The sequence below is a fragment of the Myotis nattereri genome (genome assembly GCF_964212035.1).
Source record: "Myotis nattereri genome assembly, chromosome: 6".
NCBI lineage: Eukaryota > Metazoa > Chordata > Mammalia > Chiroptera > Vespertilionidae > Myotis > Myotis nattereri.
The window spans coordinates 44,777,021-44,789,551 of record NC_138081.1 but is presented as its reverse complement, the minus strand read 5'-3'; the positions used below and the strand labels follow the sequence as shown (position 1 = coordinate 44,789,551).

General features: G+C 51.0%; 1 protein-coding gene across 1 annotated transcript in view; it reads left to right on the top strand.

The window, feature by feature from the left end:
- Nucleotides 1–10,656: 10,656 nt before the first annotated feature.
- Nucleotides 10,657–12,531, top strand: part of TBX18 (T-box transcription factor 18) — a gene marked incomplete at both ends in the record, with an annotated part of 32,209 nt that continues 30,334 nt past the window's right edge. The window contains 2 exons of the mRNA XM_081094671.1: nt 10,657–10,954; nt 12,118–12,322. Of these exons, the coding sequence (XP_080950797.1) occupies nt 10,657–10,954; nt 12,118–12,322 (503 nt within the window). The remainder of the gene's footprint in view (nt 10,955–12,117; nt 12,323–12,531) is intronic.

The following is a 12,531-nucleotide window of genomic DNA, read 5'->3' as shown; positions in this document are numbered from 1 at the left end:
CAAGAAAGTTATTAGGGGAAGTGTCCTGGGATTTTAAATGGAGCAATAGGGGAGAAACTTATTCATAGACCACTATTTGGGGTGATGATTATGGTAACTGGGAAAATTTAAATATTTTTTGTTTGAGGGTTAGTTTACTTTGGGGTAAGGGGCACTTGATTGCAAAGAAAACGCATATTCCTATTCCTTTCAGGTTTCTCCTCCTAATTACCTTTTATTTCTAATTGTCTCTCTCCATCCATGTGGGTGCCTCCTCTTCCAGATGGTTTTATAATAAGTTTTATAACATGTTGGGAGACTTCGTCCTTCGTAGACTCTCTCTGCAGAGGCTTGACAGAAGGCGATGTCTTCCCTGGGGCTGGTACTGCATGACTCAGGGTTGCCTCCGTGGTGTCCACAGATCTCCACAATCTACAAGCCCTTCCTTTCAGCCTGGGTTCCTTGGATACTCAGCTCCTGCTGTGGCCCCGGGTTCTGGAGTTTCCCATCGTTCCTGTCCGCGGTGAGGAAGGAGGAGGAATCGGCACCAAGCCCAATACGGGGTCAGAGCCGGCGAGGCGAGGGGAGTACCGGCGAGGCTGCTCCGCCTTAAGCCGCGCTGGGGCCGGCCGCTCACGGTCCCCAAGGGTGCCCAGTGTCTCCACCCAGGGTCTGGCCTTTCTGATCGTCCGACGCTTGGCGGTCTGAGCGGAACCTAAACGCCCACGAGTTCCCTTCATTAGGGAGGTTTCCGCAGGCCTAGGCCTGAATTACCCCCCAACTTCCGCCCCCAAATCTGAGCGGTCAGTGAACAGTCACCTAGGGACAGTGATCTCGTCAACCCCCTGCTTCCCCTACCGGAATGTAACTGCCACCACCACCGGGCGGGCGAGCCGGGCGAGGATTATTATCCGCGGTGCACAGCGGAGGCGGTTAAGGCCAGAACGTGGTCAGGATCACGAAATAAATCGTAGGAAACAGCGTCTTGAGCGAGCTCCGTTCGCCTCCGCAGCCCCCGAATCCTAACCGGAGCGGGAGTAGGGCCAGCGCAAGCTGGGGCCAGAGGCCCGGGTGCATTCGTCTTTACGCCCCCGGGGAAGGAAGCGGTGGACCGCCCGGTGGCTGAGATCGGGACCGCCGAGCCAGGGCAAGAAGTGGGGTGCAGCCGAGCTCCGAGGACACGGCCGCCAGACCTCAGCAGCGGACGGCCAACTCCCCGTGCCGCCCACAGACAAGCGGGGCCGGCGCCCCCGGGAACTATAGCTCACCGCCTGGGCTTTAGGCTTTACTCACTTTAACCTCTTTTTAAAGGAAACTTTTCATTAAAATACAGATACGACGATAAGAGCCCTATCTCCCCGCAAAGCCATTCCCTCCCGGCTCTCACTCAGGTGGCAATCGAGAGTGACACGCCGGGGAGCATCCGCACCTCGGCGCACACGCTCGCGCACGCGCACGCACACTGCACACGCGTCGCGCTCGCAGTTTCTAAGGTCGCGGTCGCCCCCCGGGATGCGGCCCCGGACGTCGCTTGCGCGGCGGTGCAGTATTCTGAGTCTGGATTGTTTCTGACGGTTTTTATGACCGGGGTTCCAGGCGCCGAGCTGCGCGAGTGGCGCGTAGCGGCCGAGCTGCGCGTCCTGCTCGGCCGGCCAGGGGAGGCGCAGGCGCGGCGCGGGCGCCCCCTCTAATCAATAACCCTCCGCGGGGTCGACGCGGCAGCGGGTTGAGAGGCCTTTTCTAGACAGACGCCCGGGGAGGTGATGTATTTATTCTTCGCACTTCCTGTGCACTTAGCACCCAACGGGCTGTTCTTTGCACTGACCAACAAAAACTCCAGGCTCAGCGGCCCCTATACCCCTGGTTGCTGAGCTTGAGTCAGACCGCACCTGGTCGCGGGCTACCACCGCTGCGGCCGGGGCCGGTGGAGAGGTCCGCCACCCCCACCCCGCCCTGCGTGACCCACAGGTCCAGTTGGCGCCGCGCGGGCCAATCGCTCGGGGAAGCAGGTTCCGATCTGGGGCGGGTGACAGGGGAAGCGACTATGCCGGCGGGCTCCGGGCTCCGGACTCTGGGCGGCAACAGCGCCGCCGCAGAAAGCTTCCCAGGGCGCCTTTCCTGATTTCCCGTAAAAAGGGTTTAATTCTTAATAGCTGAGACGAATCTCCTTTCAAGTGACTTGAGCAATCAACCCCCGCTGCACACACACCCCCACCCCAACCCCACCCCCAAGTTTGCCCCTGTAGTCCTCTTTGATTTCATTCACATACCCCACTGGAGAATTCTTGACTATGGATTAGGGGGTCGCTTAGGCGTGGCCAAGCCTTTCTCCCCAAACATGACCTTTCTTGAATGACTCTGAACCTGGGATTTAGTCCGATCCCCGATCGGACCCCTCGGCCAATCCCCTACCACTCGGGTCTGGCGAGCCCAGCCGCTGCTGCCAGTCCCGGGCTGCCTCCGGCGCGCGGCTCTGAGCGCGGCGCTCCCTGAAGCCGCGGCAAAGCTGATTTATGCTCCAGCCGCTCTCGAGAACCCCAACGCTTTGGCTGGGTTAATTTTTGTCAATTGTTCCTCGTCACACTAAGATAGTTTGCAGCTTGAGGCGGGTTTTATTTATCACCCTGAACATTTGAAATACAGTCAGACATAAAAATAACTGACTCTGGGACTCTGGCGCAATATTGGAGCCGTCGGGGAATAATTTGGCTAACTGACTTGGACGTTTCACCTTCTAAACAGAAATGCAACTCTCAGTCAAATTGTAAATCAGATTGTCTTCGGGAATGAAAAAAAAGAAAAGGCACCAAACCCAACGGAAACAAAATGAAAGAAAACGCAGATATTGACCAAAACAAATTGAGCTTCAGAAACCCAGCCTGGATTTTAATTTTCGGCGTGGAACAACATAGAGAATGAAAATTCCTAAATCTGAATGTTTTACCAGTCGGATCCGCCCTAGGGATTCTAGGGTGCCCTTGGAAACTGGACTGATTTATTTATTTCTTTTTACTATTATTGCTGTTTTTGTTATTAAATAATAATGAATAATAAATGCTATTTTAGGGTTCCCCCTTGAAAAGCTCTAGTTATAAATGTTAATGAGAGGGGGAGTGGAAAGGTCAGGGTGGGAGCTCTGGAAGCGATCTAAAACATGGAAAAGAAGGAAATCAGAAATTTCCCTGGCACTTTCCTTGTTCCCAGATTTCTGTGAATAGATAATAAAAAATAATAATAATAAAATAGGATAGTCTTATCTGTGCCTCAGGGATTCCTCTCCACCATCTATCCAGAGGCCCCCAATAATGAAAGCTCAATTTCTTACAGACCCACATAGACCCAGCGGTCAAAAGCTTGGCCAGGACTAGCCTTCAGTAAGGCAGGAACTGGAGAAAAGAAAACCCACACAGGGGACCACTCAGCAATTGATCACAAGTGGAACTCAAAGCACAACTAAATAAAACATGTCTGCGAAGAGCGCATCTCTTATTAGTTCGCATACCCCTCCCTTCCAAAGCAAATTATATCCTAGTACAACAAAGCTGAGATAAGCCTTGTGCACTTTTCTGCGCTACCACAGTGGAAATCTGAGGTTGGTTTTCTTGATATGAACCTACAGCGACCTTACCTGGAGGCACCTGTCCCACTCAGGGCATTGAAACAAGTATATATTTATTTAAACTCCTTTTTGACCAGGACCATTCACATAACTTGCTTCTAACATTTATCCAAATAAACTGGAACAAGAGAGCTGTGACTCTTAAAACCCACAAATTAAAATTAAATTTAAAGATACCACAGGGAGTTCAGGTAGAAAATTGGAGGGATTACTTTTAAATAACTTTGAGGTTTAAGGAAAGATACTCTAGGACTTGATAGTACTTGGCATCCATTGATAAAAATGAATATGTAATATTAAATTATGATTGCATTCAAAACATGGTTTCAGGGTACTAAATGAAATAAAATTAAATCTAATATTCTGGTGGGGGGAAGATAAGAAAAGTAGTGGGAAATTTTTCTCAAGAACAAATTGAATTGGTGAGGTTTTGACATCTGTCTAGTCCAAATCTTCCTTTGGTGGTTTTTATATGGGCCCCAAGCTGGCTTTGCTCAAGTTGACATCTCTGCTTCTTCGCGGGAACTCAATAAATGCAGCACTTTCTCCTGACGGGCAACTCCTGTGCTGTGAGTAATTCTTTGCCAATAGATGGTCTGTTGTCCTTTCCAGTATAACCAGCTGGGAAATTTAAAATATTTGCCTCTCCACATATTTATTTTTATTTGTTGTTGTTGTTTTTTCTTCATTTCTGACACATGGAGATGAGTGTTTTCTCTTAGAATCCCAAACCACAAATATCTCCAAAAAACGTATATTTCAAAAATTAAATCTACAGATGTAATACATACTGTGAACCCTATAAAATGCGTTTACAATGCTGACTTAAAGAAAGAAATTTATAACTTTCATATGTACCTTCCTTGTGCAATAGGCAACTGCCATATGTTTCCGACTTCCATAATTCAGTTTTTCTTGGACATCTGTAGCAGGTAGTGAGTGCTTCTTAAAGTACATTTTATGTAATTTGAGAAGGAACCCGCACCAAAGACTAAAGGTTAACATAAAAAAGCACAGGTCTTTCTAGAAATGCTAGTTATTCTAAATTTACATCACCAATTATGCATAGACTGAGATAGTTTTTCCCCTCCCCCTTTCTTCAGGCGACTGAATTTGGAAATTCAGTAATTCCAAAATGTAGTATTGTTATGCTGAAGATTCTTTACAAGCAACATATCCAAAATATTTAAATGTTTTGGTAGAGTAGTTATTATTATTATTACCATTCTTTGGTCTTTTGCTTGAAGATTCTCATTTGGCTCTTCTTGAAAACTAGGTTGGAAGTGTATTCCAGTAAGATTATTTTGAGGCAAAGTTTAGGATTTTCGTATAGAAAAAGAGGAAAAATCCCTAAGCCTTTCAACTTTTTATTTATCTTATGATATGTTTCTTAAAGGATGGGAAAGTTTTCACAATAAAAAGTGAAAAGAAAACTAAACCAAAAATCATGTAGAAAAGTTATAGTTTGTTGTCAATAATTTTGTCCATGTGTTTACATTCAGGGTTGATTCCCAATGCTAATATATTTTTCAATAGCTCACTTCTTTTTGTGCAGTTACAGTTCTAGCTTTAAATTAATCTGTTAAAAGTCCTTTCATTCTGCTGAAACTGAAATGCCTCATCTGTCAGTACAAAAATATGAATAAATTCCAGCCACATTCTTCATTGTTTATACTTTCAGCAGATTATATAAATGTGCACAGAATTTCCACTGTTTAAGAACTGTTGGTATCTACAGATGTGAAATACGAGAACAGGGCCCAATTTACAGCCAATTAGAGGGTGTAATGATTTTTATAAAAAGCTAAACACCATACCTAGTGATTCTTAAGCGGAGTCTAAATAGGGGCACTTAGTTGCATTTTCAATTCATTTTACGAAACCACTAGACTCAAGATAATATCTGAGTATAGGGGAAAACAGCATTAGATATTGAAGTCTAAGAATATGAAGCTGCATATTTTAATATCAATTTAAACATCCTATTATATAGCACAAACTATTAAGCTGCTCATTAACTAGTTTGAGAATATTATTTAATTTCTCCATTAATTGTCAGTGTGATTTATGTCCAAATCGATTTATGCAACATTGGTATCAGCAATGTCCACCTACTCATCTTTGGGTATTCATTTACATCTGCTGTTCATTTCATTACCTCCTTCAAGACATCATTTAGTTGGATCAGGTATAGTGACAGCCACAAGTGTGGACTTCTTGGACATTTTTGTTACTAACCTCTACATGTAGGGGTGTGGGAGGAATGTAGGTAAATGAATGTGGAACTGAAGGCTGCGGATTTTCACGCACAGGGTGAAAATAACTGATATTGTCTGGACTCTGGAGGCAGCGCAGATACTGCTGGAAATTGGACATGAGTGGGAAAATCATTCCCTCAGACTAGTGGGTTTTCTTTTGGCCCCATCATAGGTTCCTTACTTCCTCACCACCCCCAGACTTGGTCAGTCAGAGACTCTTCCCTCTCTCCCTTCCTTTCTCTTCCCCCAGTTGGAGAAAGGTTGGAGGGAGAAAAGTAGGAAGGCAGGTTCACCTTCAAAGTGCACTCTCCTTTAGCTCTCCCCAAATCTCACACCTCCCCAACGCCCCAGTGTGAAATGAGCATTGATTGAAAAATCAACACTAGAAGAGAGCCTCTCTTGGCCTGAGCCCAGTTTGGGCTCCCCGGAGCTCCGAAGGCTCTTCCCTGGGCCACCAGAAGAATGACAGGACTGGGCTGCACCTGATAGGAATCTGGAAGAGACTGGTTGTTGGAAGTGGATAATCAACAGTCACCAACACCTGTGTGTGCAAACCCTCAGCAGGAGCCAGCAGCCAGGAACTGCGGTTCCGATCGCTTTCTCCACCAGGCCTGGGCTCGCAGCTGCAGCCCGCAACCCGGCAGGGAGGAGGCCCGCGAGAGCGCAGTCGTCCAGCCCGGCCGCCCGATTTACTCCCGTAGCTTTTGTAAATTTATACAGGTTATAATTTACTATTTTTGTTAACCCAGATCAGAGGGAGCGGTGAGAAGCAGAGTGTGTGCAAACCGAAGGAAGAGAATGGGAAAGGGAAGGGGAAGGAAGGGAGGAGAGAGGGAGCCTAAGCTGGTACGTGTAGCGCTGCCTGTGACTCAGCGCGGCGTGGGCTGTCCACTGCCCCTCAATAGGATATGGCTCCTTCCCAGATTAAATTCCAAATAACGCTGCCACATAAGTACCCCTCACAGGGTCCTTGCTCCCCTTCACTCTGCCATCTATTCTGTATTTCTCCCCGGGTTAACTAAACGGCTTTTTGTGCGTGGGAAGGAAGTCCCAATCTTGCCTGTTTGGAAATTCCGGGACAACTTGATGCGCCTCACCTTCAGGGGCCAAAAACAGTCTCTCGTGTATGCCAGGTATTGAATCCCGGAAATCAGACCTAAAGGTTAAAAACCTTTAAGGCGATGGTCAAGTATAAAAGAAAAAAAAACTATCTGGAGAATGAAATCCTGACGCCGATGATTTTTAAATTTAGAAATAAACAATTGCTTATAAAGAAAATACAAGTAGTCTATGTAAGGTAACATGAAGTAGGAAGCTTGCTCGCTCTCGCTTTCTCAGTCTCTAGGCTGAGAAAGGACAAGGGGAGGTGACAGAGAATGCACTTTAAAAAACTCTTCTGAAACTGCCCAATTTTAAACTGCACCAAGAAAGATAAGGAAGAGGAACCGGATATGCTTTTTAAAAAACTCCCCTCACCCTCCCCCGCCACCCCAGTTAGTTGTCTGGCAGGACATGGATTCCACTGGGTACCATTCTCCCAGGCTGGACACGCAAGGCTTTTCTGCCCGTCCCTTTCGCCCAAGTAGCTGAGACAGACACGCTCTGCTAATGTTCTTTCCTGGGTGACTTTTATTTGAAATGGAGCTGGGCTAGTCTTGCCAGAGGCCTGACAGTTTAATTTAGTTGTAATCATTTCCTTAAAGTAGCTCATATTGAGAAAAGACTTTTTCTCAATGTGACCGGAGGCACACGCTCGCTGGTACTTACGCCCCCACCCAAGTTTACACGCGCGCAGGTGCACACATGCGCGCCCACACACATGGACATATAGACACGTGCGAACGCACGCACGCACGCGCCGAGCTTTCCTCCTGCCACTTCGCGCCCTGTCTTTGCTTGCTTTGCTCTCTTTACTCGCAATGGCTTGGCGCTTGCACAAGTGCCACGCTTTTGAGAAAATGCCGTGTTAGGTAGATCTACCCCCGCTGGCCATCCCAGACCCTCCTTCCCTCCCGCTCCCGGGAGAGGTTTGACGCCCCCTCTTCGGGAGCGAAGAGAGGGTTGCGGTGAGGTCTGAGACCCGCCGCTTCACGGCGTGGGGGGCAGCTGGTCCTGCTGGGTCCGAGCTTGATTCAACGCCAATGGAAGGCGGCGAGAAACCTCCGTTTCGCAAAGTTCAGCCCGGACCTGTCCTAGACTAAGGGGAACCACGCCTTCGTCCTGCCCCTGCGCCTGGTGCACACCTGGATTACTTCTAAGGGACGCATTTTATCTGACATCGTGGGTGCCTGTGAGGCGTGGCTTTCCAGCTGGTCGTCTATGTGGACACCATTTCCCCGGCGTTCGCGCGTTCGGGGGTCTGCGCCCCTTACTGCCTCGCGTAAAAGCGAAAGAAGTGGCTGAGGCACAGAGGAGGCCTGGGGCGTGTGTGTTCCCGAGAGCATCCTGCAGGCTCCTGTAGTCCCTCCTTTATCGTCTGAGCCGCGGGGAATACAGGTGGACAAGAACCTATCTACCAAGCTGGCTTCGCCCCTGGAAATCGCCTTGGTCCCTCGCGGACGCGGGTTTCCTCTTTCCCCTACCGTGGGGCTGAGTAGGCTGAGGGCCCCGGCGACTCCACCCCTGGACCTCAGCGCCTCCAACTCTCCGAGGCCCCAAAGGAAGTTGGGAAGGGCCCCGGGTCACCGAGAGCTGGGGCCTGGAGCGGGCCCGGCGTCCTCGCAGGCGGCGGATGCGGGCCACACACTCCTTAGCCACGTACAGCTCCTGGAGAGGCCTCTGCTTAGTCGGCTACAGTCTTCCTCCCCGACTTCCTCACCCACTCCCACTCCAGGCCCAAGCCCTGCTGGCGTCTTTCTTCCACCAGGCTTCAGAAACCCAGGCTAACTTTTAATACCCGCCTGGGGCGCCGCGGGGCTTGGAGACACTCCGCTGTCCTTTGCAAGACTTTTTTTTTTTTTTTTAAAAAACAAATGCAAAACAACTCCACCCAGTTGAATCCTTTTCTCAAGCCTTTTACAGGGCCTCTTCCATAAGATTGTTACCGAGTCGTTTTTGACCCCAGGCTGTCAGGCCCCGCTAGGCGTTGAGTAGGTGATGCTTCTGCTCCTGGGCACCTCCTGCTCAGGGTCCCGCTCCCGGGGTGCCTCTCCTGGTTTCGTTCTCTGAGCTTCCCAAGAAAGATCAAAGTGGCAAAACGACTTCCAGAATCACTCTACTGGAAGCTCAGAGAGGAGTCAGAGATAACAGGGCAGCAAACATCTGTGGAGGTTAAACGGAGCGAGGGAGAGGGAACACAACCCTTTGTCTATTTTATATCAAACGTTTAAGAGTAGTATGCATCATGAATCTTTATTCCACAAGAGATTTACTCTACCTACATCAAAACCATTTTTTTTTGTTAATCCTGACAAAAAGTCGTGTTGAAATTACAAAACAACTCTACAGATATATGTTCAGCATTATTTGTTTTAAAAAACACTGTTCTTTCAAAAAAAATGTTTTAAAGAAACAAGTTTGCTCTTTAAAAGCCTGAAAGGGGCGGGGGCGGGATGGCAACCTGTCTAAAGCAGGACAAAAATGAAGTCAGGTTAAATCACAGGCGTTTAAAAACACTGCAGTGGGAAATCTTACTGCATCTTAAAACTTCTCTCACTTTGGGAAATTTTTAGAGGTTTTAAAACTAAAACCCCTTATTATCAGAGTCTAAGGCCCTACGTTTTTTAATTATCACGCTTATAAGAAAAGGGAGACTCCAAGAAAGGGCTTACTTTTACCCACTAGTTCATATGAGGGGCTGAGCTTATTTTGTTCTCCTAAATATATAGGATTTAAATACATCTGGATTCCCACTCCCTCTCCAAGAAATATCCACCAAGTAAAACATAAATAAACAAACAAACAAAAAAATAAGCTCCTGGAACAGTGGGTGCAGGAATGTTTAAATGAGAAAAGATGGGCCTGGTGGATGTGAATTTTCCCTACTCCTCGCAATGTTCAGAGTTGTAGCAATATGAAGTGATAAGGGAGTGTAAGGTTTCTTAAACTATCCCGGATAGTTTAACTTGGTGATCATCTCGGTTTAATGTCAGAAACCTCAGCGGTTCCAGGTCCTGGTGAGGAAAGCTGGAGACTGGGGCTTGGACTGGGCTGGGAGCAAGTAGACTGACCGGGTCCAGCTCCCCGGGGTTGGCACGTCCAAGCCAGACGGCGGCGCTTTTCACTCGAGGTTTTTTGCAACCTTGTAAGGAAGTGGGCGCGGGCTGCACGGAGTCGGCGCCTCCCGATTGGCCGGCCTTCTCGGTGATTGACAGGGCTCCGTACTCCACCCCCGCCGCTTTATTGACACTAATGAGCAAGTTCTTCCCACCGCTCTCCCGACTGGAAGTGCTGACAGATCAAGGCAACAAATTTCAATTACAATCCCTAATTTGTGTCCGCAGAGTGTTTTTTACCCCTGTTAGTCCTCTTTGGCGCATCAGTAGAGGCAGATCTTGGAAGAGCAGGAAGAGGTGGAAGGGGTGGGAGCGAAGGAGTGCATCAGTGAGAGCGCGCACGAGAGACCGAGGAGAGGAAACTTGGCGGGCGCGCCGCTGGTTCCTCGGATCCCAACACAAGCGAGAAAGAGGAAACGCCAAATTTGTTTTTGCCCGCGGCGGGGAAGGGGGCAGTTCTCGGCCTGCGGGAGGCCTCCGCCGTCGTTCAAATTTTGGTGGGGGAAGGAGAGCGAGTGTGCGTGTGTGCCCGTGTGCCTGTGTGAGTGTATATGAGCGAGGGGCGAGCGGGCGCCGGGCGGCGGGGATGGCCGAGAAGCGGAGGGGCTCGCCGTGCAGCATGTTAAGCCTTAAGGCGCACGCCTTCTCCGTGGAGGCGCTGATCGGCGCGGAGAAGCAGCAACAGCTTCAGAAGAAGCGGCGGAAGCTGGGCGCGGAAGAGGCAGCCGTGGCGGTAGAGGACGGAGGCTGCAGCCGCGGTGGCGAAAAGGGCTCCCCCGAGGGAGACGAAGGCAATGCTCTCCCGCCGCCGGCTGGGGCGGCATCCGGGCCCGCCCGCAGCTGCGCTGACCTGGAGCTGAGCTGCAGCTCCCGCGGAGCCGCGGGTGAGTCGGCCCCTTCCCACCCAACTTCGCGGCGCGTCCCCTCCGGGTCCCGGCAGCCCCCACGGCCGCGGGAACCCGAACTTCTGCGAGTTGTGGGCGTGCGCGAGTGCGGTGTTCCTGCGCGCCGGAGGCCACTAACGCACCAGCCGTGGGTGTCGGGGCGCAAAGCCCGCCGCCGCCCGGGTCCATCTCGCCGCGCAGCTCGTGCCGCCCTCCAGACGGTTAAAACGCCGCGTCCAGCCTCGCTGCTTAGGCTGCCGCCTCCCGCCAGGCGGTCCGCGCCCTCTGCGGCTGCTGTTTGCGGCTCCGCCGTGCAGACCTGCGCTTTGGGCATCTGCCTCACTTGGGGTTCCAGCCCATGGGTGCTCTTGTTTTCTTTCCTAGCTGTTAAAAGCTTGGAGGTGGAGGGAGCGACAGTATAATCCCCCCAAACCGGAACGAATGCCCTAAACATTTGGGCAAACCAGGAAGAGGGCGGTGTATGTGCAAACGTGGTTTCCCGAGGGGTAGCTGAACCTTTCCCGTCCCTTACATTCTAGATTCCCGCTGCCAAGGACGACAAGGACCGTGGGCTTGCTTTCCGCGCTCTTCTCCTGTCCTTAGCTAGCTGTTTGGTTAAAAAGCTCAGGACGACCGGGGAATTTGGCAAGAGCGGAGCAAGAAATATTTCCAAATGTTTCTAGAGGATGCCTCAGCCTCAGCCCGAAGCCAGGCGCTTCGGACGCCCATTGCAAAGCAAGGCCCTGGCGCTTTCCTCCAGGGTCCCGGCACTAGGCGCTTTTGCGGGGAGCACGCGGGGGGCGCGGGGTGTGTCGGGGTTTGCACTGGGGATCTGAACTCCGGAGTCCATCTCAGGCTCCACTGGGCACGCATCCCAGACCCCGGTGGCCGCGCGAAGCTTATTTTGGGGCCTTGGCGGGGCGGAGGTGGGGTGGACTCGGCCCGCACGCCTCTCGGAGACTTGGAGCTCAAGCGTCCCTTTGGCGGGCAGTGCGGATGTTTAACGGCAGACCTGTTTGTTAGAAGGACCCGATGACGGGAAGGTTTCCCCTTTCCTCCTGGTCCTTCACTTCTCCCCAGCCTCCCTCCCGAGGTCCATCTCCCCCTCAAGATTCCTCTCTCGGGCCCTCACCGCTTACCCCTCTCTACCCTTTGCCGCCCAGGAGGCTGTGAGGAAGGCTTCCTGCAGGGCTCGTCCCCACTGGCGTCCCCGGGAGGCTCTCGAAAGGGCTCCCCGGCTCCGGCCCTGGCCAGGCCTGGGACCCCGCTGCCATCACCGCAGGCCCCGCGGGTGGATCTGCAGGGAGCTGAGCTCTGGAAGCGCTTTCACGAGATCGGCACAGAGATGATCATCACCAAGGCGGGCAGGTAAAGGGCGAGCTGTCGCGCATGGCCCCTCACGCCCCCCTGGGTGGGTTAGGAAGTGCGGGGGCGGTTGGTCTCGGGTAAGCCTTTCCGTATAGAGAGGACAAGGCCCTGGGTAGTGGGTCACTTCTGAGACTGGCTTTCCCTACCTACGCACTCAGTGCAGGGCATAGTCCGCCGCCCTCTTGTTGGATGCTCAGGAGGAAATCAGG